General features: G+C 41.7%; 1 protein-coding gene across 2 annotated transcripts in view; it reads left to right on the top strand.

Annotated features, from left to right (window-relative positions):
* The first annotated feature begins 1,830 nt into the window (after nucleotides 1-1,830).
* Nucleotides 1,831-25,893, top strand: part of PNLIP (pancreatic lipase) — a 28,216-nt gene continuing 4,153 nt past the window's right edge. The window contains exons 1-12 of one of the 2 annotated variants that reach the window (XM_005874497.2): nucleotides 1,831-2,209; nucleotides 8,856-8,944; nucleotides 16,564-16,661; nucleotides 16,809-16,854; nucleotides 17,969-18,123; nucleotides 19,014-19,136; nucleotides 20,314-20,448; nucleotides 21,176-21,287; nucleotides 22,511-22,630; nucleotides 22,747-22,866; nucleotides 23,404-23,522; nucleotides 25,248-25,377. In XM_005874497.2, coding sequence (XP_005874559.1) covers nucleotides 16,809-16,854; nucleotides 17,969-18,123; nucleotides 19,014-19,136; nucleotides 20,314-20,448; nucleotides 21,176-21,287; nucleotides 22,511-22,630; nucleotides 22,747-22,866; nucleotides 23,404-23,522; nucleotides 25,248-25,377 — 1,060 coding nt within the window. In that variant the 5' untranslated portion in view covers nucleotides 1,831-2,209; nucleotides 8,856-8,944; nucleotides 16,564-16,661. The remainder of the gene's footprint in view (nucleotides 2,210-8,855; nucleotides 8,945-16,563; nucleotides 16,662-16,808; nucleotides 16,855-17,968; nucleotides 18,124-19,013; nucleotides 19,137-20,313; nucleotides 20,449-21,175; nucleotides 21,288-22,510; nucleotides 22,631-22,746; nucleotides 22,867-23,403; nucleotides 23,523-25,247; nucleotides 25,378-25,893) is intronic. The other variant, XM_005874498.2, reaches the window with a different exon arrangement.

Below are 25,893 nucleotides of genomic sequence, written 5' to 3'. Positions count from 1 at the left end.
CAGGCTTTGTGTGTTTTTCTTGTCAAAATAATACCTCATTTTATTTATTTTTTCATATGTTTCTATTGATTTCAGAGAGGGAGGGAGAGGGAAAGAGCTGGAAACATCCATGATGAGAGAGAATCATTGATCGGCTGCCTCCTGCTCGTCCCCCACTGGGGATGGAGCCCGCAACCCAGGCATGTGCCCTGACCGGGAATCGAACCGTGACCTCCTGGGTCATAGGTCAGTGTTCAACCACTGAGCCATGCCGGCTGGGCAGTATCTCATTTTAATCTGCATTTTATTATTATGTTTTATTATTGCATTTGATACATGTAGTCTATATATAATTTTCACTTTGTATTATTATATTTTATGTATGTTTTTAATTTCTGACTACTCTGTTTGTGTGCCTTGCCTATGTTATCTGTATGGGTTGTCTTTTCCTTATTGATTTGTAAAAACTCTTTGTATATCAGGGATTTCTTTTTTTTTTTTGGTCTGACATATATATTGCAAATCTTCCCCCCAGGTTATGGTTTATATCTTGTCTTTGTTTTTATGCTGTGGAGATGTTTTTAATTTTTAGGCAATGTCAGAGTTGGTGTAGGAAAGGAGGTTTGAGGACACCTCTCTACTCTGTTGTATTTATTTGCCTATTTTAGTTTCTCAACCTTGGCACTATTGACATTTGGGGGCATGGTCATTCTTTATTTGGGGCCCAATAATTGCCAGGGTTGGGAGTAAGGGGCTGTTTTGGGCACGGTGAGATTTTTTTAATTTTTTTTGGGGGGGGTGGGGGGAGGGTAGAGGGGGCAATGTAAGTTGTTTAACAGCATCCCTGACCTCAACCACCAGGTGCCAGAGAATCCCATCCTCAGTAATGATCAAAAACGTTACCAGATTTTGCAGAATACCTTTAAGGGGCAAACTGCCCAGGCTGAGAACCTGGCCTATTTTATTCCCAGTGACTGTGACTTTATAGTATATCTTAATATCAGCTAGGGCAAGTTATCCTCTTTTTTAATGAATTTCCATGTTTAGACTTCCAGAAATTAGAATAATATAGTGAATTAAGGAAAAAAAAATCCTGATATGAATAAAGTTGTTACTTAAAAAAATTGTCAGGATTTTATTGGGTTTGCATTGCATTTAAATAAAAACTGACTAGAAGCCCAGTGCACGAATTTGTGCACCGGTGTGGTCTGGCCAGCCTGCCCCCATCGGGGCTGATTGGGGGCTGGGCCAGCCAAGGGGAGGGGCCATGGGAGGTTGGCCAGCTTGCCCTGCCCACATCAGGCCGGTTGGCTGGCCGCAGTGCTCGTCATAGCGACCGGTCGTTCCAGTTGTTCTGGTCGCTTGGCTTTTATATATATAGATAAGAACAGACATCCTTTATGATACACAGCTATCCACTTCAAACCCTGTCTCTATTGAGTGGGGTGTTCTTACAAATTCCTCAGTAGAGGCCTACAGTCTTCTTTGTAGAGGCAGGAGTGGTAGTCTTGCTTAGTGGTTAAGATCACAAACTTTGGTTCAAACCCTGACTCTGCTGTGTTCTGTGAATGACCTTGGGGAGCTATAGAATTTTTCAGAAGCTCAGGTGTTTCAATTACAAAATGCTTATAACAACAACTTCTACCCATATTTTGCTTTGAGGATTAAGTGATAGTGTAAAAAATCCCTCACTTACACAAGCCAAGTGAAATAAAATAGCATAACATCACTGTTTACTGTTTAAGGAATTTTTATTAAAGCAAGTATTTTATAATCCAAATTACGTTTCCTTGCTCAGTTATCAATTCTGTTATTTAAAAAAGAAGTGACATTCTGAGCTATTCCACAGTAAAGAATTACAAAATTAAAGAAAGGAACGCTTTAAATTTTTGTACTTTGCTGAAAATTCTTTTTCCCAGGGTCTATAAAACATTAATTTTTTTAATATTTTACTATTTTTTTGAGTGTTTTTTTGTTTTTGTTTTTAAATCAGTAAGTAATCTAGGACTAGCATTATTTTTGCTAGATCTGGCCTTTGTTCGGTACAAAAGGTCCAAAGTTTCCTTTCCTTTTTTTATTTATTTTATATTTTGCAATGTTTTTTTTTTTTCCGAAATATTGTTTTTCAATGTTTAGATATTTTTCTTCGGTGAAGCACGAGTTTCTTTTCATGGTCCCTGATCAATTTTAAACAGTTGGAACACCGGTGCCACTGTTAACTGCTTAAAAGGTATTATTATTAGTTACTATTCGGATTCATAGATATTTTGTATCTTACTGAGATTTTGTGTGTGTGTGTGTGTTTCTTTAAGATGATATTTTAATTGTAAGTGGGTAAAAAATGATTCATTGTTTTTTACTGTTTTCATGAGTATAATGTCTTCTCGAATGAAAATGTTTCCCGAGAAAGGAATCTGTTGATTTTTGCATATAAATTTTACAATTGAGCACCTTACAGAATTCTCTTATGGTCTTCAGTGTTTTTTTCATAAATATAGTGATAGCATCTGGAAATAAGGGAACATTGCCTCCTTCTCCCCAGCTGGTAGACTGTTTGGTATTGAATTGTTGCATTATTTAGCACTTCCAGCACAATTTAAATTGTATTCAATAACAAGTACCCTTTTTTTCATCTGGTGTAAATGAAAACGCTTCTAGTTTTGCTCCATTAAGCTCTGGTTCCTGAGAACTATTCTGATTATGTTGGGGAGGTAGTTTCGGAGTCTTACTAAAGTGTTTTTAAATGGGGTGTTGTTACTCAAGGGGTGTAAAGTCTCAGTTATAAGATGAATAAGCTTAGGGACCTGCTGTACGACGTTGTGCCTGTAGACAAGCATCTGTACTGCACACTCATGAATCTGTTAAGAAGGTGGCTCTCATGTAAAGTGTTCTGACCACAAGAAAATAAAAAATTACATTAAAATAATAAATATTGTGTGAAAGGATAGACCAAGAGACCAATGGAACAACAGACACAGACCCATACAAATACAGAAATGACACATTATGGAACTGACAGGTGCCAACTAGTGCGGACAGACTGGACTTTTCAACAAATAGTGCCTGGACAACTGGTTACACACATGCACATGGGTGCCTTACAATTCTAGGTGGGTTAAAGACTCACGTGTAAAAGGGGGAACTATAAACAATCAGAAGACAGCATCAAATATCCTTACAACTTCTGAGTTAAGAAGGATTTCTTTGTAAAGATATAAATATAGACAGGGTGACCCCCCAAAATGCATACACACTTTTGCATTATTAATTCCAATGGGTTAAATCTGAAAAGAAAGAAACATCAACTGAGCCATCAGCTGTGAAGCGTGCATACATTTGGGGGGACACCTTGTATAAATATCATAAGGAAAAAATATATATTCAGTTACACTAAAATTAAGCATTTCTGTTGATGAAAAGAAAACACAAATAAAGTAAAAAATCCCTCAGTCCCACAACTGGGAGAACATATTGCAACACATATAACTCACAAGTTATTTATTTCCAGAATATGTAAGGGATGCTTACAAATAAGAAACAGAACGACAACCCAGTAAAAAAAAAAATGATGAAGAGATAATTTATGGAAGAAACCCAAATAAACAAAGAAAAGAAACTCAATGTCATCGATAATCAAGGAAATGCTAATTGGAACCATGTGACTGTTTTTTTGCCAACAGATTGGCAAAAATGTAAACGTCTGATAACATTGAGTTACAGGAGAATGTGGAACAGCCAGTTCATTTAGGCAGTGCTGAGGGGAATATAAATTGGAGCAGTCTCTTTGGAAAGAATTTGACACTATCTACTCAAGACTAAAATGAAAGACCTGACATTCTAGCAAGTTCACTCTCACATATGCCATGTGAAAAAACTGGCACAATTGTCCAGGGTCATGTAGAAGAAGGTTCATCGCGATAATCTTTGTAACACCAAAACGACACATTGTCCAAATGACAATAAACAGCCACATGGATCAATTCACTGTGGTATGATCATGCCCTAGAACACTACACACGACATGGATGAGCTTCAAAAACACAATGTTGGGTGAGAAAAGCAAATCGCAGAAGAATGGGTAGCGTGTGATTGCATTGATAGGAAGTGAAAAACTATGCAAAGCCAAACAGTGTATTTTCAGGGACACAAACACATGCGGTGTTTCCAGCACCCAGAGTGTAAAGGAAAGCAGGGGTGTGATAAACAAGTTTACATTCATGGCCACGTCTGATGGGGCGGAAAGAGGATGGAATAGAGGAGGGTCGTGCAGGAGATCAGTCTTATTCCTTCAGTTGAGTGGTAGATATAGGTGAGGTTGCTCACATGCGCATTCAAGAAATGTTATTTAGAGCCCTCCTTGTGCAGGGGAAAGGCAGTGAACGGAAAAGACTGATTTCTGGTGCTTAAAGATAAACAACAAATATAACTAATTAGCTGTATTTGTTATATGGTGATAAATGCCAAAGGTCTCAAAGATGAAGCACAGGGAAGAGGAAAGGTTGAGCAAAGGAATAATAGTCACTTTATCATGATCCTTTATACCAGCGGTTCTCAACCTGTGGGTCGCGACCCCTCTGGGGGTCGAACGACCCTTTCACAGGGATCGCCTAAGACCATCGGAAAACACATATATAATTACATATTGTTTTTGTGATTAATCACTGTGCTTTAATTATGTTCAATTTGTAACAATGAAAATACATCCTGCATATCAGATATTTACATTACGATTCATAACAGAAAAATGACAGTATGAAGTAGCAACGAAAATAATTTTATGGTTGAGGGTCACCACAACATGAGGAACTGTATTAAAGGGTCGCGGCATTAGGAAGGTTGAGAACCACTGCTTTATACCATAACATAATTTATAAATATTCTTTTGTGACAATTCAGTATTCATTGTTTGAGCAGCTATGTAGAAACTAAAGGGAGCCCATAGAATTCCAGGAGGGGAAACAGGTGAATGCACAAGTCAAATGCTTCCATCTATAATAATAAAAGCGTAATATGCTAATTAGACCGGACAGCCGGACGACCTTCAGACAACCTCCCAGACAAAGCCAGGCTGCAAAGGGCTGAGCCCCTTGCACAGATTTCGTGCATCGGGACTCCAGTTAGTGAATAAGATGGGAGTGCGATTATAAAGAGCAAAGGCTGTGTCTCAGGGATCCGATGTTGTGTTTTCTGAATCACAACCACGAGGTCAGGAGATGCTGCGCAGAACTCACCTTCCTGACAAGCCCAGACTTGGACTCTGGCTGCCACTGAAAGGTTAGCTTGACGCTCACATGCCCACATGCCTTGAAGAATCACTGGTTTCTTAGAACCTTCTGTCCTCTGATGGTTTAACCCAGCTTTGAGATCATGAGAGCTCGTTAAAATGCCAGGGCCAGATTTCACAAGCAGCTGGGGTGATGGGACCCACTGTCCGAGACAATTTACTCTTCCTCTCTCATAACTAATCTGATTTTATCAGAACTAGTTCTTTGCTTCACGTGTCGTTACAAGTGGATCACTCACCCACTCTCTTTCCCCCCTCAAAATTTATTTTTTATTGATTTCGAGAAGGGAGAGGGAGAGAGATAGAAACATCAATGATGAGAATGATTGATCGGCTGCCTCCTGCAGGCCTCTCACTGGGGATTGAGCCACCGCCTGGGCCTGTGTCCTGACCAGGAATTGAGCCGTGACCTCCTGGTTCATAGGTCGACACTCAACCACTGAGCCACGCCTGCAGGGCACTCAGCCACCCTCTTGATCATTCATTCTGCACAAAGGTCTCCGCCTATTTATCCATCGTGTTTTCTTTGTTTCTGTACCTGTTGTCTTATCTGGGTACCAATCATCCTTTTTAGGGACACACATCTAGTGACTCCTTTGTCATGCACCCCAACACCCTTCTCCTGCCCTCACACAGCCTGTGTGCTGGTAGACCAGACAGACACGGAATAATACCTGGTCTCCAGGTCTCCTCTCCAGGTCTTTTCTGATGACATTCTTCCTGGGTGGAATTTTCCCAGTCGAAGCTCAGCTTGCTCTCATCATTTCAAGGGTAGCCTGTCACCGACTCTTCCTCATGCTTTCGCCACCGCTCCCTGGTTAGCTCGCCTTTTCTTCCACCTTATTGTTGAGAGGTGAATGGGCCAGGCAGATGTTATGCTGAGTCAAAATCACACCCGTTTTTCGAGAATGACTGAATGAGCTTGTTGGGCTAGCAGGGGAGAATCATCGTTCGCTTTGTGTTTCTGAATCTACTGTGGGTGACACAAGCTATTCATAGAAAAAGTATGTGGGCGGGTAATTTTCAGTTGTGTTTGGCAGGCTCCCTGAGAGGCTCTGTGGTATCAAAGCCCTGTCCACCACGAGCCTGCTTATACTCAGAGTGGAATAAAATGGAACCACTTTAAAATAGAGACTCCTTGAAGCATTGCTTACCCAGACGTGGAGATACATGTTATGTGTACACTGATGGCCTCACCTCAGTTGTTATTGATAAAAGCTTTTCCGCGGTTAAAGTTGGAAACCTGTCCTTGGGAACTTCTCTCTTTTCTTGTCCTTTTTTAATGGATCTGTAGGCAACAGGAAATATTTACCTACAAAAGGGCATTTAACCCGGCTGGTGTGACTCAGTGGTTGAGCGTTGACCTATGTACCAGGAGGTCATGGTTTGATTCCTGGTCAGGGCACATGCCCACGGTTGCGGGCTTGATCCCCAGTAGGGGGCATGCAGGAGGCAGCCCATCAATGATTCTCTCTCATCATTGATGTTTTTGTTTATTTCTCTCTCCCTCTCCCTTCCTTTCTGAAATCAATAAAAAATACATATATTTTTTAAAAGGCATTGTGAGATATGTAATGTTATACAGACGTAATAGGTATGACAATGATAGCATAAAGGATGGCGAGGAGTAGGAAATGGACCTACACAGTTGCAAAGTTTGTAACATTTTATGTGCAGTGGTTCAATGTTAACTCTAAGTAGACTGTGAAAAGTTAAATATCTATATATGCAAATATACACATATATCTGTATCTCGCTAGAGCAGTGGTTCTCAACCTTCTAGCCCTTTAAATACAGTTCCTCCTGTTGTGACCCAACCATAAAATTATTTTCGTTGCTACTTCATAACTGTAATGTTGCTACTGTGATGAATCGTAATGTAAATATCTGATATGCAGGATGGTCTTAGGCGACCCCTGGGAAAGGGTCGTTCGACCGCCAAAGGGGTTGCGACCCACAGGTTGAGAACCACTCCGCTAGAGCAACCATTAAAATCATAATGTACAGAGGAATCGTTAAAGAAAACCAATGGAGAAATTAAGATAAGAAAGTATAATCAATGAGTTATTTACATAATCAGAAATAGCCACAGCGAGTCCCCAGGGGAGCATGGGACATGATTTCAGGCTGGAGGCCTGCGGCAGGAGGAGCCCAGTTCCACCCACACTGGCACAAGCAGCAGGATTACCGGGTGCTCCGTCCAAAAGTCAGGAGCTACGGGGACCTTTCCCAGGACCTGAGAATCAGGAGGATAATTATTTACTCTAGACAGATAGAAAAATATGAGTAGATGTTGATAGAGATCAAGAGCATTAATACATTGGAGCATAGTGGGCAAAAGCATGGAGTTGGGGCTGGGGCCTAGAGTCTGGCCCCGGGCAAATTAGTTCTCTAAGCCTTGGTTTCGCCAATTTCAGTAAAATCTTAAATACTATTTCTAAGATTTCTTACTTTAAAAATATATGGACTGAGATGAGGCTACTTCTAAATTAATTCTTTTGTAAGTTTTTTTTTAAAGTTTTCTTCCAGCACTAATTCTGTAAGATTCTATTTTATTTTGACTTTCTTTGATCATAGACTCCCCACCTTATAAAGCTCCAGGTGAATATCTGGATGGTTTCATGTGAAATTACTTTTTACTGATATACAGTAATGAGTACAGATTCAAAAGCCTTTTGATTTTTCTTTTTTTAATGGTCTTTTTATCATGGAGAAAACACACCTTTTTCACTTCCCTTCAATATATTTAGCTGACGCGCCCTCTTGTGGAAGAATCTGCGTATAGCACTACAACCGTGAAACTGCTTCCAGATTTGATAGCCCACGATAGTACATTTTATATATTTAAAAAATACATATGCACTAGTATATGCTTATATTACAATAAGATTGTGAAGATTCAAGTTCTCGCTCAGGTTAAACTACTAGTTGGGATTCAATGTTTAAATATATAATTAACGTATATAGGATTATAACTTTTACATTTTTTCTATCCCAGCTATTTCTAGTTACCATTAGATTAACCATGTGCATGAGATGTACAAAATAAAGAAGATTTTATTTTACTAAAAAATGTATTAAAATAGGAGACGCTTGTGTCCTGAATGATCTCCCTCATCCCTGGATAATTCCTGCATTTTCCTGGTGGGAGGGATGAGCACATCCCTGTGGGCAGGGGAGAGAGGGCGGCGGGGACGTAGAGTCAGTCCCGCAGTGGCAGTGGGAGCCGGTGCCGCCTCTCTTCTGGGTGTTTCTCGGGCAACTGCCGCCGGGTCCACGGGAGCCCATGGCTCTGCTCTCTGGAGTGAGCTCTAAAGCACATCTGTCCCAGATGATGCTGAAGCTGCTGGTCCATGGACCACACTCTGAGCAGCAGGAGCCGAGATCCCTCCCCAGTGGAGGAGGAGAAACACCACAAGCAAAAAGAATTCTCTCCCACACTTTGCAGACAGACACGGTCTGGGACAGTGAAACCATTGTGTGGAAAGAGAGATTTCCTTGGGGAAATGTTTTGTTTTGCCAAACATGCTAAATATTTGATATGATCAAGTTCTGTGTTTAATGCTAAAATAACTTCACATATTTCCCCCAGGGCTTCCAGGGTTCTGTGAGGCTGCTACTAGGATTAGGGGAGACAAAGCTGTTGGAGAAATTGACATTGAGCGTCCCGACTATCCAATCGTGAGTGAGACTCGTCTAAAGGAATCATATTTTTTGTCTAAAGTTTTTTGTCTGTGAACTTTTTCTATGACCTTTTTTTCTATGATCTAACTACTTGGGAAGCTCTTGGGATCATAAGGCGTGAAATATACTTCACGGCTGTGCTGTCTCTCAGTGTCATTCTGATCCATTGCTACATCCTAACCAGGACACTGAGTAGAAAAAACAACTGTCACCAACGCGCAATCAAGTCTGATTTCATGAGAGTCTCTGGCAGTGGTTCTCAACCGTTCTAATGCCGCGACCCTTTTATACAGTTCCTCATGTTGTGGTGACCCCCAATTTCATTGTTACAAATTGAACATAATTAAAGCATAGTGATTAATCACAAAAACACTATGTAATTATATATGTGTTTTCCGATGGTCTTAGGCGACCCCTGTGAAAGGGTCGTTCGACCCCCAAAGGGGTCGCGACTCACAGGTTGAGAACTGCTGGTTTATGGTGCGTAAACCCCTAGAAGTGGTTATTCCAGCAGCATTCTCCACCCGACAACTTTGCAGGACGCCTTGCCCTTCCTGCAATGGTTAATCGAGAAAAGTATCGGTCACTACAGGGCAGTGACTGGGGAATGATGTCACCCATAGAAAATGGGTATTACTGCCAGTAATTTTTACGACTCATGCAATTTTCTCAGACATTTAAGAAATACTTTGCATAACGGCTTCTCCAGGAAAGGATGTTTTAGAGAAAATGTGATTTAATTGAACTTTAAGCTAGATTTAATTAAACTTCAATTATCCAAATGGTTGCCTCATCTGAAATATTTACTTTTCGTCTGCATGTTTAGTATTCTCTAGACAAAGTCATAGTCATCATATAAATGAAAAATATGTAATTGGCTTAATTATCTGCTGTTCTGTTAACTGTGATTTTTCTTATGCGCTATTAATCGCTTGTCAGCTATTTCTTAGAAGCAAGTTTTCAATGTATATATGAAACTCAGACTTGATGATATGTATCATTTCACAATTGATACATTTCACAATGTATCAAATTATGTGTTAAGTGTGTGACATTAATCACAGGCAAGATCTATTGGTTTAGAGGAGGGAAAGTTTAGAAGAAATGAAATAGATGGTTAGTAAATTCTGCAAAGCCTTATAGAAACACAAATAAAACAGAAAATATTCATCAGAATCATAATATTATCTATGAAGTGCTTGCTCTGTGCCAGAGACCCTATTGTACATGCTTTACCTGTCCTGGCTCCTTCATTCCTCCTTCTATAACATTCCCATTTCACAGATGAGGAAACTGAGTTACAGTGAACTTAGTGAGAAGCACCACAACCAGGGATTCAGGATGGCGGTGCAGTAGATGGAAGTTACACTTACCCCCTCACAGGACCAAACTGGAGTTACAACTAAAATGCAGAGCAATCCACGTGCATAACCAACTGGAGAAGCACCACATGTTAAGTGAACAGCAATCAGAATCGAGCCATGGGTGTCCAGCCTGCTCTTCCTGGACGAAGCTGTAGGAAGGACTTGGCAGGGGTCTGAGCAGCAGGAGAAGGCAAGACCAGGGAGGGCAGAATTGTGCCCCTTTCTTCTGGGTAGATACACCCCTCTGTTTCCCTCACTAATTTGTCAGAAAAAGAGCCAGTAATTCAAGGAAGGACAACAACCTCATCTCCTGCAGCCATTGCTGCCTGGAAGGGATTTGGGGCTGAGGTGGGCGGAGAGCTTCCTGGGGGGGCTGGGTCAGGGGTGAGGGGAAGGTGAACTGGCTCAGAGAACTGGGATACAGCATGACCAGGGAAGTCCCTTGTGTGTCTTACTCAACCGAGCCATAAACCCATGTGCCCTAACGATAGCATGGTGAACTTTGCTGAAAAACTATTCCTTCTTTTATTAAAAAAAATATATATTTTTTTTAAATTAATTTTTTACAGAGAGGAAGGGAGAGGGAAGAGAGTTAGAAACATCGATGAGAGAGAAACATCGATCAGCTGCCTCCTGCACACCCCCCACTGGGGATGTGCCCGCAACCAAGGTACATGCCCTTGACCAGAATCAAACCCAGGACCCTTCAGTCCACAGGACGGCGCTCTATCCACTGAGCCAAACCGGCTAGGGCAAAACTATTCTTTCTTTACATGTCTTCTCTGGGAAAAGGTCTTTCACTAAATTACATTTTTTTAAACATGGTTAAGATTACTTTTTACCTCCCAAATAGAGATTATAAGAGGCGATTCTAATTCCTGAGGAAGGAGAGATGCCGAAGATTTATTTTCATGAAAACACTTATTTTCATCAGTGCAGATGGGCTGCTATGACGATGCATTTGTGCCGAGGCCTGTGAAGTGGGTCAGGCCAACGAATCAAAACACCCGAGATGCCAGGCATAGTGTCCGCCAGTGCCTGCCTACTTCCTCAAGCGATTATGTTCCATGCAATGATGAGAGGTAGCCCCTGTGGTACCATGTTTATGCTCAAGAGCACGCCCAGCGGAAGAGTAGGCTCATGTATTTTCGCATTTGTTTTATATTTGCATTGTATGTCATTCCCGTTCTGTTGAGTTATAGCCTCGTTTTCACATGCACACAAAAAAGGATCAGTGGCTTAAGAGTGGTTCATTTGACGGGAAAAGGCAATGACAGAAATAGTAACACCAATGCCATTGCTCAGCATCAGTTCATAAACTTACGTGGTAGACAAGATTTCGGGGAAAATCTAACTTATGCATCTTTAGGTCTCAGAATTCAATGTGAAAATGTGGTGATGCTGATAGGATATGCAATGATGACCAAAACGTGGACTGTGTTAGATCAGCATTCATCTGTCCTTGACACCCTGGTCTCCTGTCTCCAGTGGGATTAGTCATGAATATTCGTCCAGAGTGGAATTGATGATGTTGCTGTTTTCATGCTATTTTCAAATATTACACCAGTATGCTCAAGGAAACAAATTGCTTTTCCCCCCCCCCCCCCCGAAGAAGTAGAAAATACTGCTTTCCAGGATAAAATCAATTAATTTGACCACCAAAGGCATAAATCAATTTGAGACTATACAGGCATTATTCAAATTGCATTTCTTATAGTGAAAACTGTTGCAAAACTGCTATCACAGAGGGGCCTGGAAAGCCAGCCATCAGCCGCAACGATAATGATATATATTATTTTTGGATAAAAACAAACAATGAGCCATCAGACCAATTCCCTTATCAGATGGCATTGTTGAGCGTTCACCCTTCCCTTCCCTTCCCTTCCCTTCCCTTCCCTTCCCATCCCTTCCCTTCCTTTCCCTTCCCTTCCCTTCCCTCCCCTCCCCTCTCCTTCCCTTCCCTTACCTTGCTTTCCCTCCATTTCCCTTCCCTTCTCTTCCCTTCCCTTCCCTTCCCTTCCCCTCTCTTTCCCCTCTCTTTCCCCTCTCTTTCCCCTCTCTTTCCCCATCTTTCATCACAGCTCCCAGTATCCAAGCTGTGATCTGGGTCTGTTGAATTTTACATCTCTGCCTATTTGCCCTCTCTTCCTGCTCAGTGACACCTGGAAACTCTTGTTACTGCATTCTTTATAGTTGGATTCCATTCAACTATATCTTGAAAGTGGTTCAGAGTCGCTTGGAAAATGGGTCAAATGGTTATACAGCAAGGCTAGAGACCTCAGAGAAGCTAACCAGGTCTGTAACGTCTTATTTGTGATGTTAAGAAAAGTAAATTTGATCTAGAATCGTGCTATCCAATACAATAGGCATTAGCCACAGGTGACCACTGATCACCAGAAATGTGGCTAGTGCCACGTGTTGAAATGATAATATTTTGAATATTTTACGTGACATAATGATTAAAATATATTTCACCTATTTCTCTTTTACTTTTTCTTAATGTGGCTTACAATAGATTTCCGTTGGGCAGTCCTCATCTAGAAAGCGCAGGGCAGGGAAGGAGGTTGGGGTTGTAATGTCATGGCCAGTCTGCAGTTCAAACCTGATTGCCCGGTAGTATGTAGAGGACAGACAAGAGAGGAGACAGTCTAAGGGCAAGAAAAGCAATTTAAAAAAACCCTACTGTGATGGCCCAGGAAAGAAATAATTATTATATTCAGTTTGATAAAAGTAGTACTTTTATTTGATAAAATTGCCCTTTTCTGCATGAACAGTAGGAAAGTTAAATACAAATAAGATAGGTTATCCATAAATGATGCATGTGCCTTTGTTTCGAAAAGCAGATACCTGGTACCGTACATGTGTATCACACATCCGTGCTGACCCCTCCTGCTACCCATTCTTGACTCTTTTCTAGATCAACTCTAAAGGAACACAGCCTAGGAGCACAGGGCCTCCTGGGGCGTCCCGCCATCGAGTCTCCTGGGCTGGGGGAAAGAAGTTGCCCCTCCCGAAGGAGCTCTGCTGCTTCCCAACCGTGTGTCCTTGGGCAAGTTCATCTCTGTGGAAGATTAAATGCCCAAACTAAGAAAGGATGTAAAGCTAAATAATTAATGCTATAAATTTTTAAGTCTGCTTGTTATTTTAGTTCACAGAGTAAATCATCTCCATGCACAACAGAGGAGGGATGACTACAGTTATACTCCCTGAGTCTGGGTGAGCTGAACCCTCTCAGAGGGGACCGCATGGTTGCTCTGGAGGGTGGGAGGCAACAGCAGCCCCAGATCATCATGTCCTCTGCTCAGGGGAGGTCGGCATCCCCAGGCGGCGTGTTCTCCCTCCCACCGGTGGCCCTGGCGGTAGACTGGACTGGATAAGGGAGTCTCTCTGAAGGTTAAGTAAATGAGACCTTGTTTGGTTCCCATGCTGGTTATCTGGCCAGACAGGTGTCCCAGGACCTCTCTTTCCCTCACCTGGAGTTTGGTATCACGAGGTGGCCAGAACCAGAGCCTAAACTTATATCAATATTTAACTCCTCTGCAATCAAAGCTATTGGATTCAAAACATACAAGTTTGGCATTTTTATTTTTAAATGTCCAAGGTTGCAGGGTCAAAGCTGAGTCAAAGTTGTACAATGCATGGCTGGTCAGGAATTATTTTTCAATGAGAGTCCACTTTCAAGGCCATGAGCTACCTGGGAAAGGACTGCCATGGCGCTGTCACCTTCTACAGGGCCCACCTTCTACAGGGCCCACCTTCTACAGGGCCCACCTTCTACAGGGCCCACCTTCTAGCCCGCAATCCTGAGATGTGAGGAATAACAAAGGCTGGTGGGGAGCAGAGTTCTGGTGGGGACTCCAGTCCATCTCCCTGTGGTATGTGAGAGTTTCCTATGTATCCAGCAGATTGAACTGCTTCAATCACACATGCATTGCACCTGGGGCCCAGACAACCTTGGGTAAATTTCCACTAAAACTTGAGGTAGCATAAGGCCTCGGATTGCTCGTGAAAACAACAGTCACTATCAGGACTGAACAGGAAAATGCCCATTAAAATTAAAATTCTACAGAAATGGAATGAAGAATTGAGCAGTTAATTTTTATAATTTGGGAGATGGCAGGAAAATGGATTTTTAAAGTGAAGAATTAGAAAAATATCTGTCAAAATATCAATGTTATACAGAAGTACCACTCAGACCTCATGGTAAAATTTATAGCCCAGGATTCAATGTTTGGTGTCTGAACTTGCTGAACCCTATAGCTAAGTGGTAAAAATAAGTTCTTGGAAGTAGAAATCATCCTACAATACAGTAACCTTTATTGGTTAAGGTAATGCTAGTTCCTATACCACTGAAATATCGGCGGCTTAAAACAATGGCAATTTATTTCTTGCTCATGTAAAATTCAAAATGGGTCTTCATAATTGATGGCTGGCTTTCTTCTAAGCATGGAACCCAGGCTCCTTCCATCTTGTGACTCTGCTACCTTCAACATATGGAATTCATGGTCACCATACTTTCCTGCATCAAGCCATGTACAGCAAGGCATATGAGGATCATGTATGAGTTTTTATGAACAGGACTAGGACTAGTGCATATCTATGTACTCACAGCTCATTGGCCAGATGTTGATCATGTGATCTGTTTCCCTGCAAGGGAGATTAGGTAGTAAGGTGTAGTTCTATTCCATATAAGAAGGGGCCACCAACCTCTGCCACCTACTCCATAAACAGACAGTCCTAGATAGCTCATTTGTGGTCTACATGAAACAATAGGGTTGATAAAATTTTACAACTCAGCTAAAGGGTTCAGCAAGATTGAATTTAGTAGTCATTTATCCAGAGCTCATCCGATAGACTGCTGATCATGTACAATTCTCTTCTTCGCTTTTATAACAGTTTGGGAAGTTGAATCTTCCTAAGACATTCTAAGATTTGAACCTATTTTAGTTTATAAAATAATTCCCCATGGACTCTAGTCTCTGTCTCAGAATTTGATGACTCTTGGTCCTAATTCTATAGCCTCTATTGAGCAAAGATCACCTGAATTATGGATTCAATGTTGTACTATCTAAAAGGCCAACTGAGAAATTTTGTGTGAATTATTTGGTAAGTCACACAGAATATATTTTACTTCACAGTAAACCAAAAAGTGAACATTGGCTCACTTGTGAGGGGGTTTGTTTGTTTGCTTGCTTGCTTGTTTTGAGTAGAAAGGGCTTCAGAAAATCACAGTTCTTTACTGTGAGATTGTATAGGCAGTTCATACTGTAGCAATGTAGCAATAAGTTGTTTTTTTATTCTCATTCCCTCATTTGTTTGTTCATTCATTCATTCAACAGGGTTATGTTAAGGGTCTGGTATGTACTACCCATGGAATTCTTTCTTGTGCCTTCCATCCTGATTTTAACATTTCCCTTGCCCAACTTTCTTCATAGACAAATAATTCTATTGCTTTTTCCCCTGTACCTGTAAAATTTGTCAGGGAACTGAATTATTGGACCATTTTTGACCTACAAATGTGGAGACTTCAAAGGACTCAGTCTGTATCTCTGATGCTGTCACACTGAATGGCACCAATCTCTTAAAATTATGGTATCCCATCACCATCTGTTTAAAATTTATTTTAAGCAATCTATCACCCACTGAAAATATCTCAGTTCTTTTCCATCCAATACTTCTCTTTCAGATTATTTTTCCCAAACCATTTTTTTCCGAGTTGAATTTAATTTTTCTCTCTCATTCATGATTTCATTCGATGGTGGGGTCACTGATTTCACCTCTATGCTCTTAGAAGTATCTTCAATTCCTTTTGTCAGCTCATTTATTCTCTTCCCCATGTTATCATTGAGAAATAAGCTAGTTCTATGGACTATTAAATTAAAATATCAAGTGCTTTCCTAAGAGGAATGAACTCTCTTGAAGAATTGCCTCTATTTCACTGTTTTTGAGGGGAAGGCAAGGTTAAACAAAAACTGCCTGAGCTAGTAAGCATTTAGTATTTGTTTTCAAGACGGTTGCTATCAAATCTGTGAAAACAATTTAGTTTCGCACATACCCACAGCCCTGCACAGAGATTGTAAATTTAAAAAGAGGCAGGCTGGAGCCTTGACCATCAGGAAGTTATGGTGATTCTGAGCATATAATCAGGCTGGGAGAGAATTGCTCATAACTACCCTTTTCCCATCTTCCCACAAGTACTGTGGAAAACTTTACCTACTCTATCAATTTTGGTTTATTTATGATTAAACCTAGAAATGCATCCTTGGAACTGCTCAAAAAGATAAGGCTTGCCTATAAAAGGACCTTTAGGTGCTATCTGGTTGTGCGCGGGGCCTGACGGAACTGCCACGGTGAGTCGGGAGCATGTTTTCCAAGCCTAATTTATTAGTATTTCCCTATCCCCCACCCACCCCCCAAAGGTCTAACCGGACTTGAATTATGCCAATCTTTTGAAAACTAACTGAGCCCAATTCACTCAAAATTTTATCTTTGTTTAGATGCTTCCAATCTGGACACTTTCGCTGCTGCTGGGAACAGTAGTAGGTAAGTCAATATATTTATATAGTGTTCAGTCCTTTCAGGAAGGACTATGACGGCTGAATTCAAACCACAATGGGGACAAGGAATAGAGCAAGAAAGGTGCATGGTCAAGAGCACAGGCACCTGGAGGAAGGTTGCCAGATGAAAGCTCAGGCGCCCAGTTAAATTTGAATTTCCGATAAACAACAAATATGTGATCGTTCTCTCTAAAAAAATACTCATTTTTTATCTGATACTCTAACTTGTCTTTTTAGTGGCTAAATCCAGCAACTCTTGCTTGGGGTCATGTGGGGTTTAAACACTGGTTCCAGCAGCCAGAAGTGTATTTCCATGAGCAAAACTCTTAACCTCTCTGAGCCTCACTATCATCATCTGTGAAATGGGCATATACTACCACTCCTCTCATAGGATCACTGTGAGACTTAGGTCATGTAAGTCACGTAAACCATCGTGCCCAGCACCTGGCACATGGTACTACTTTGAGAATGCAGCCCCCACAAGCTACGACTCCTACTCCTACTGTGAATCTAGGCTTTGTCTTCCTCCAAAACCCTTCCTTTGTGTTGTTCTTTGGGGTAATATTTAAGCCTAGAGTTGAGTCAAACCATGAATTTTCTGTTTGATGTTTGTGAGGAGCTTCTTCATCACGGAATCCAGGATGCCCCTTTAACATGGGTCAGGGACCTAAATACTCAGCCATTCACAGATATCAGGTTTGGGCCTTTGCAGGAAATGAGCTCTCTACCCAAAGCCCAAAGCCAGAAGATGGCTACAAGGAGTTGAGAGCCTCACCTCCCCTACCAAGGCCTGGGGGCACCAATGGCTCGAGAAAGACGTCTGAGTTGAGAGGCTAAACGGGACCCCACACAGCACTGCACAGAGAGATGAAGGGGGTGCGTGGTCCCACATGGTAGAGATGGGGAGCAGGCCCTGTCTTTAGCTTGGGCGTTGTCTATTGACACTGTTTTGTGACTGTGTAGATAGCAAGATGCTTGGGGATGAGGAGGAAGACAATGAGCCACAAAATAGAATTTAACTCATACTTTGCCATAGAGACCATTAAAAAAGAACATTCTGGTTAAACTAATATCCTTGAAACCCTTCTGGGTGATTGCAGGGAAAGAAATCTGCTTCCTAAGACTTGGCTGCTTCAGCGATGACGCCCCCTGGGCAGGGATTGTGGAAAGACCCCTCAAAATATTGCCCTGGGGCCCCAAAGAGGTCAACACCCGCTTCCTCCTGTACACCAATGAGAACCCCAACTCCTTTCAGGTACGAGTGCTCGTCGCTTTCAGAGCTCAGTCCCATCTGCTGTATGTGATAAGGACACTGAGTTTTAAGTCTTCTAAAGGGAATACGTCAGTGGAATGTACATCTTTGCAGATTTTTGTGAGCTTCAGTATTATTTTATGTAACTTTGTTTATAGAAGGTCCAGTACCTTGACATTGTTCTCATCCTACCTCTATGGTACCATTTAATAAATCATTTAAATATGGACATACAGGGTGTCCCCCCAAATGTGTACACACTTTAACAGCTGAACGCTCGATTTTGAAAATGAAATGTATTTTAATAAGCACAGCCTTTATAATTATTTAAAGTGTGTGTATACATTTTTGAGGATCATATATATATATACTCTTCCAACATATTTTTTTAATCTTCACCCAAGGTCATGCTTAGGGAGAGGAAGGGAGGGAGAGAGGGAGGGAGGGAGCGAGAGAGAGAGAGTGAGAGAGAGAGAGAGAGAGAGAGAATCGAAGCCCCAGCCCAGATATGTGCTCTGACCAGGAATTGAACTGGCAACCTTTCGGTTCATGGGACGATGCTCCAACCAACTGAGCCACACCAGCCAGGCTCTTCCAACATATTGTACATATATAAAATCCAGACACACACAAATCCTTTCACTGCATGGAGGTGAGCCCTCTACCACCAATATGTTAGCAGATGTATCCCAAGTTGAACAACTGAAAAAATATTGTGACTTGGGAAGCAGTGACTTGGTGCTGGTTGCAGACAGCTTGGTTGAAATGGGAGAACCATCACTCACAGGCTCCCATGCCCGGGCAGTCTTCTCCTACCGCCTCCCTTTCCTTACAAACAGTTCCGCTGGAGTCTGTGAGAGACTTGACATTAAACACTTTTCTCCCCTAAACAGGAAATCGTTGCAGAGCCATCAACTATCGAGGCCTCCAATTTCAAAACGGATAGGAAAACCCGTTTCATTATTCACGGATTCATAGACAAGGGAGAAGAAGGCTGGCTGGCCAATATGTGCAAGGTGAGACGGGGTCCTCTCTTCAGGGATGATTGTTCGGCGTGATCATCGACCACGGGAAAGGCACAGCCCCAGCCAATCAGGACAAACGCTGGCCATCGTGACACTGGAGGGGCCTCTGGTCCTGCTGGCCTGGGTGTCCAGGGGAGGTCCAGGAGGTGGAGGCGGTGCATATGGCCTGGCACCGTCAGGGTGGCAAGATTGGCGGGCATTTGGAGGCTCTGGGTAGCAGTTATCCAATAAAGGATAGAAAGATATTTCAAAACTTAGCAACACATGTTGCCGTACTGATACAACAGGAGTTGCATTGTCCATAGCTTTAAATGTTTTTGGTAGGTTTTCATTGCTATGTGAGGAGCGAATAGAACTTAGTAAGCCCAAAAGAATGAATTTCCCTTGCTACTCTGTGATCTCCTATGGTGGCAATATCTAGGAAAACTGTGTACTAGTAGCTTTTCGTTTCCAGCTTCTGTTGTTGCCATGTATTGTGATCCTATCTTCTTTCATTTGTTTTTGGCTGTGTGCCCTGTGAAAATGAAGGGTTAAAAAAAGTCAGAAAATCAAATAGAACAAAATTCCCTAGGAAGGCTAGGTAGCTGATCAAGGAACATTATACAAGAGAATGCATTTGTCTAAAAACTTTGCTTAGTTCTCCCATTGTAGAAAAGCTTACTCATTTATCTTCAACATTGTTAATATTTAAGGGGATCCTAACATGGCCTTTCATTCATTCATACATTCATTCATTCAATAAGTATTTATTGAGCACCTACATGTGCCAGGAACTTTCAGGGCACTGAAGATACAGCAGTGAACAAGAAAGGTAATGTCCTGCAGTGTGTTCTGGTAAAGAACGATGTAGTCTTACGACATCATGAAGCTCTAATCACACAACCCACTGTACCACAGTTTATATATTTTTCCCTGAATCAGTGTCTATGCAAGTGTTGCAGTAGAAATCCCAAGAATCCAGTTCCGATTATGGCTAACGCTCCAGTTTGGAGTCAATGTTAAACTTTAAAAGGGAATCTATATCCATAACAGACTAGAAGTCCGTTATGCTCATTGCTTTGGGGTTATCAGCAAGCATGATATTGTAAATCCTAGTCCTCAGAGGTATTCATTGGAAAGTGATAAAGATTCTGAATCGCTTACCCATGTATTGTGTCTCTTCTGCCAGAACATGTTTAAGGTGGAAAACGTGAACTGCATTTGCGTGGATTGGAAAAGTGGCTCCAGAACGGGCTACACACAGGCCTCACAGAACATCCGGATTGTGGGGGCAGAGGTGGCATACTTTGTACAAGTCCTTCAGGTAACTTGTGTGTAAAACCCACGCACATAGCCTCTCTGGATTCCCTTCCACAGGACAACAAACAATGCTGTAGGTGTGATCATTAATAGAGACATTTCTCTACTGAGGCTGGCTTTCACCTTGGTAGAAAAAAAAAAAAAAGTCCAGATTGGGCTGCATCAATATGCCTACTGAGGTCAATCAACTAGTTTTTTTTAAATGTGATATTATTCAAGCAACCAGGTAGATTGTTTCTACTGAATCCCCCCAGTATTTCTCTTAATTGTACCAGTTATTAAACCAAGTTGACATGGTAATGTCAGCCTCAAGAGTAAACTAGTTTTTAAAAAAAATTTTAAGAGAAGCACAGTGATAACAAGCTAACCTGAGTTGTTAACTAAAAACAAAGAAGATGTTAAACTTGAACGTGCCTAAATAATTGCTTTCATTATTATTTTCTGATCCAAATATGTACTTTACTGACTCTGGGTAACCATTCCTCGTGTCCATTAAAAGGTCTCTCTATGTTGGAAAACAACAAAAGAGAGCCCTACTTCTACCTGTTTAAATGTTAAGCCCATCACCATTTTTTTATTATATTTAAATATATATACCTCAAAATTAATTGCTTTGAAGGGGGGAGTATGTCTTCTTAAAACTCCGGTTTTCAGAGGCTCCCCTTCTGTATTCATCTTGAATTCCGCATTCTGAATTTGAAAACATTCTGATGACATTTTCTTTCCAACAGTCAGCATTTGGGTACTCGCCTTCCAATGTCCACATCATCGGCCACAGCCTGGGTTCCCACGCGGCCGGCGAGGCGGGAAGGAGGACCAATGGGACGGTTGGACGCATCACAGGTTGGTCAAAACAGTAAACGCTACATGATTAGACGACATGTAGCCTACATGGTGTCTGAAAGGATGGAAATGTGGTGTTTTTTTACCAAAGTAGGAGACAGGTTTTCACATTTTCTGAATTGAGCCACATGATCAGTGTTTGCTGAGCCATTGTGGATTTTTATGGCTCTGGTCTTTAGCTTACAGAGTTCTATTTAACATGTAAATATTGCATGGGACTAAAATGTGAATTGAAAGCATGTAGAGGTCTTATTCATATCTATTTTCCCTTTTTTAAGCATTCACAAAGGACAAGTTTCAGGAATAGGATAAACAGCATAAGTTATAGATTAAATAATAAATAGAATTAAACCCAAAGAGCTCAAAAATGTATCACGAATTCTATTCTGCTTCAATAGCAATTGATAATGAGCCCAATTGTCATCAACCACAACCCAAGAGCTGAGTGGGGGGCAGGTGGTCCGGTGGCCCTGGGCTACCAGTTCTGCATGATGCTAATTAAACGATATGATTTTACAAATCTCAGGCTCCTTGCATTTGGCCAATGGGGTCCCATGTTGGATACCCAGTCCTATAACAATTCTGTATGCTTATAAGAAAGACTTCACTATCCTATGTCTGAGAGCTGACTCTTTCTAGAAGCAGCCACTGCCCTCTTCTACCCTCCCCCTCTCAGTTTCTTCTTAGTACTTTGGAGAAGTTGGTTACGTTTGGCTTGGTGGATGCATCTGGAATGTCTATTGTTAATTTGCTGGAGAGAACGTTCTTTCCCATAGTCCGTAAATGTGTACGAGAGCCTAGTCAGCCGGGCGCTGGGGACCTGGTTTAGCCTTCAGCAACTTTTAGAGGCCAGTGTTTCCCAGAGTCTGGCTCTTCCCTTGTAACTTCTGCTAGTGATGAGTGTTATTAGCCTGATATCACCCCAATAAATTTAATGTAAAAATAAAATTAAAAAGAACAGTGATGGGGATTGTCTTAGTGACTTAAGTGTTCATAAATGAAACAAAATCCTATGGTTTGAGGAAAATTCACTTTAATGCGAATAGTAAATGAGACACAGATTTCCCTTCAAGAAATGGTAAGGCAGGAAAGAACTAGCTTAACTCTTTCGTGCCTAACTCATAATGACCGCCAATGCTTGCACTCAGGTCCGTAACGAATGAACACAGGTGAATGCACAGGTGCACTGATAGATACTGATGTCACACGTCTTGTTTCTTTAGGTTTGGACCCAGCTGAACCTTGCTTTGAGGGAACACCTGAATTAGTCCGATTGGACCCCAGTGATGCTCAGTTTGTGGATGTAATTCACACAGACGCTGCCCCCATAATCCCCAACATGGGTGAGTTCCTCAGCGGGTCTTCCTAGAATGGTTTTTGAGTCTATACATTAGTGTGTTTTAGAGGGTTTTCAGTTCATACAATAACATCATCTTTCCCATATTGTGAAATTCCTCAGGATTTGGAATGAGCCAAACTGCGGGACACCTGGATTTCTTTCCAAATGGAGGAAAAGACATGCCCGGATGTCAGAAGAACATTCTCTCTCAGATTGTTGATATCGAGGGGATCTGGGAAGGTAAAACCATGTGTGCATGGCAGATTTTTCTTGGGGGAGGATTTGTGTTTTGTTTTGCTAAACTTGCTGAATATTTTGACATTGTACAGGACTCACATTTTCTATAACCAAGGACTTTTAATTGTATCCCCAAGATATGGGGTTTTCATTGGGGGAAGTGGCATGAGGAGAGACTGTAAGAAAGAAAATGTATTTGTAGTCAACTTTCCAAGGATCAAATTCAGGAAATGCATTGCTAAGTATCAATATGGACCAATCTTTTCCTTCTAAAGTTATTTTTCCATTTTTAAAAAAAAAGCAATTTTTCTAGTTGCAAAAATTGCTATTTTTCATTAACTATGGCCTAACTATTAGCATCTTAACTTCTAATTTCATTACAAATCATAAATACAGTTCATAAATGTTTTTGTCCTGTGACCACCATGAGTTCACACTAATTAGAGAAACCTATTGAACAACTTAACTCCATTCTGATCATGACATTAACTTGCAAGGATAAAATCTGTCACTGATGTGGAATCATGTCTGATTTCAAAGGCTCTCGTGACTTTGTTGCCTGTAATCACCTGAGAAGCTACAAGTATTACTCCGACAGCATCCTCCACCCTGATGGTTTCACTGGCTTCCCCTGTGCCTCTTACAGCTCTTTCACTGAAGTGAGTAGACTCCACCTGGGCCCCAAGGGATTTTGTGAGCATCATTTATTGTGGCTGCTGTAGTTCACTGTCCCTGACACGCATTCACTGGATGTCACTCTATGACTGCCACATTACCTAACCCTTTAGTTCTACAGATTTCTTTTAATGGTGAACTTTAAGGTACTGGAGAACTTTCAAGAAATGGGCTTGTCTACTGAAATGTCTCATGTCTGCCTTGCTCTCTCACTTCTGCCCGTGTCAGATAAACGCTCAATCATGTTTTGGAAATAATTCTAGGTTAAAAAAAATAGTCTATGGAAATCTGGGTGTGTGGCTACAGGATGCTGATAAACATGGTAACCTTGTCTTAAATGCTGACTTTATAAAACTGTGTAATAACTAGAGGCCCGATGCATGAAATTCATGCAAGGGGCTCAGTCCTCACAGCCCCAGTTGCCGGCCCGATGCACGAAATTCATGCAAGGGGCTCAGTCCTTACAGCCCCAGCTGCCTCTGCCAGACCCAGCAGCAAGCTAACCTACTGGTCAGAGCGTCTGCCCCCTGGTGGTCAGTGCGCATCATAGTGACTGGTTGAGTGGTTGAACGGTCTGATACTTAGCAAATTAGCCTTTTATTATATAGGATAGACTCAGTCTTGCAGATTTCTCAGCCTTTCTCTCCAAGCTGGCTGTGGCCAGGTGATCATGGTGGTGGTGGTGGTCAGCATGTGTTGGGCAGAGGGAGAACTTGGGGGTCCTCCCTATTGATGGGCCCATGGCAAATGTCTGCTGGTGAATTCTGGGGACATCCACTCTTCTGGCTCAGGCAATGCCCTCAGAGAGCTTTGGCTGTTCCTCCTGGCTGGCTCAGCGCCCCCTTCGCATCTGCTGGATGCAGACCCTGTACTCTGCCCAGTCCCTGTCTGGTCCATTGATCCAGGATGGAGCAGCCTTGCCTTCCTATAGTGGGAATTGCTATTTCTTCTTCCCACTCTGTTCCTTCCTTTCCCTCTTTTCTTCCCAGAATTCCTTGGCCCACAGTTCCTATATGATATCCATCTTTTCTAGACCCCAACCTTATGGCTAAGCTTTTACAACCAACTGGGGCATTTCTCTCCGCTCAGAGAGAATTCTGAGATCTGAATTATTTTTTTTCTCTCTATTGATTAAGGTATTACATATGTGTCCTTATCCCCCATTTCCCCCCAACTCCCCCACTCATGCCCTCACCCCCATGGTGTCTATGTCCATTGTGAGATCTGGATTCTTTACACTTTTATATGCTAAGTGGGAGCTAAAGGAATTGAGGAAAACCCAACTTCTGAGCCATTGTCCTCCTACTGGGTCCTATTTTGGGGACCAAAAGCTGATTATCACCTCTTGCTCTGTCCCTTGCAGACTTTCTCAAATAAATTCTAACCACCTGCAGGCAGGTGGATGTGTTGGGGCCATGGGAGCAAGAGGAAAAATATTAAAATATGTATATGTAAATATAGGCATAAATTCTCTTTTGTGTGGTTTTTTGTAATTTTGTTAGTATTGTGTTACTTAACAGTGAAGTTGCTGACTCGTCATTGTAAATAATGAGATGCATTTTTAACCTTTGCTGAGACACTATTAAAGTTCTCTTTTACCATCAGAACAGAATTGGTTTTAGAATATTCGAATTGTAACACATGGGTCAAAGCTGATGCACTATTATAAGAAAGAGCATCCTCATCCATCACTTGTTTATTTCCCCCAGAACAAGTGCTTCCCCTGTCCAACTGAAGGCTGCCCACAGATGGGACATTATGCTGACAGATATGCTGAGAAAACTAAGGGAGTAGGCCAGACATTTTATCTAAACACGGGTGACGCCAGCTATTTTCCCCGTAAGTCTCTACTTGATTTGCCTTAAACGCTTCATGTTATGTATTTTATCACGCCCAGTGAAAATGTACGAAATTGCTTTTCTGTACAGACGTTTTAAACTCCCCTCCCCAACATGGAAAAATAATCAAATGCTGTGCTCAGCTAATTTGGATAGTAGTACAGAGTTTGGGGGCTGAACTAGAAATGAAACAAAAAATTCTTCCTATTTCATCCTGGAGGCTGCTTCTGCCCCAGACCTTCACATTCAGTCAGAAGTTTCACTGAGCAAAATTCGGAGGTTTCGTACAAAGAGAAAAGTAATCCAGGCGAGAGATGGCAAGGTTGTGGGAATCGAAAGGAATAGGCAGATTCAAGAGATATTTATATTTAGGGTTGCAGACTCTGCCGGTGCTGGGACTTGGAGGATGTGTGGATGGTCAAGTGTGGGGACAGACTCCAAGTTTCTCTTCTAGCTAATAAAGGAAGAAAACTATTTGGTTAGGAATCAAACTAGCTGCTTTTTAAAAACTAAAGCC

This window comes from Myotis brandtii, unplaced genomic scaffold, assembly GCF_000412655.1.
Source record: "Myotis brandtii unplaced genomic scaffold, ASM41265v1 scaffold441, whole genome shotgun sequence".
Lineage (NCBI taxonomy): Eukaryota > Metazoa > Chordata > Mammalia > Chiroptera > Vespertilionidae > Myotis > Myotis brandtii.
The sequence above is the reverse complement of the archived record's forward strand: the minus strand, read 5'-3'. Positions and strand labels throughout refer to the sequence as shown.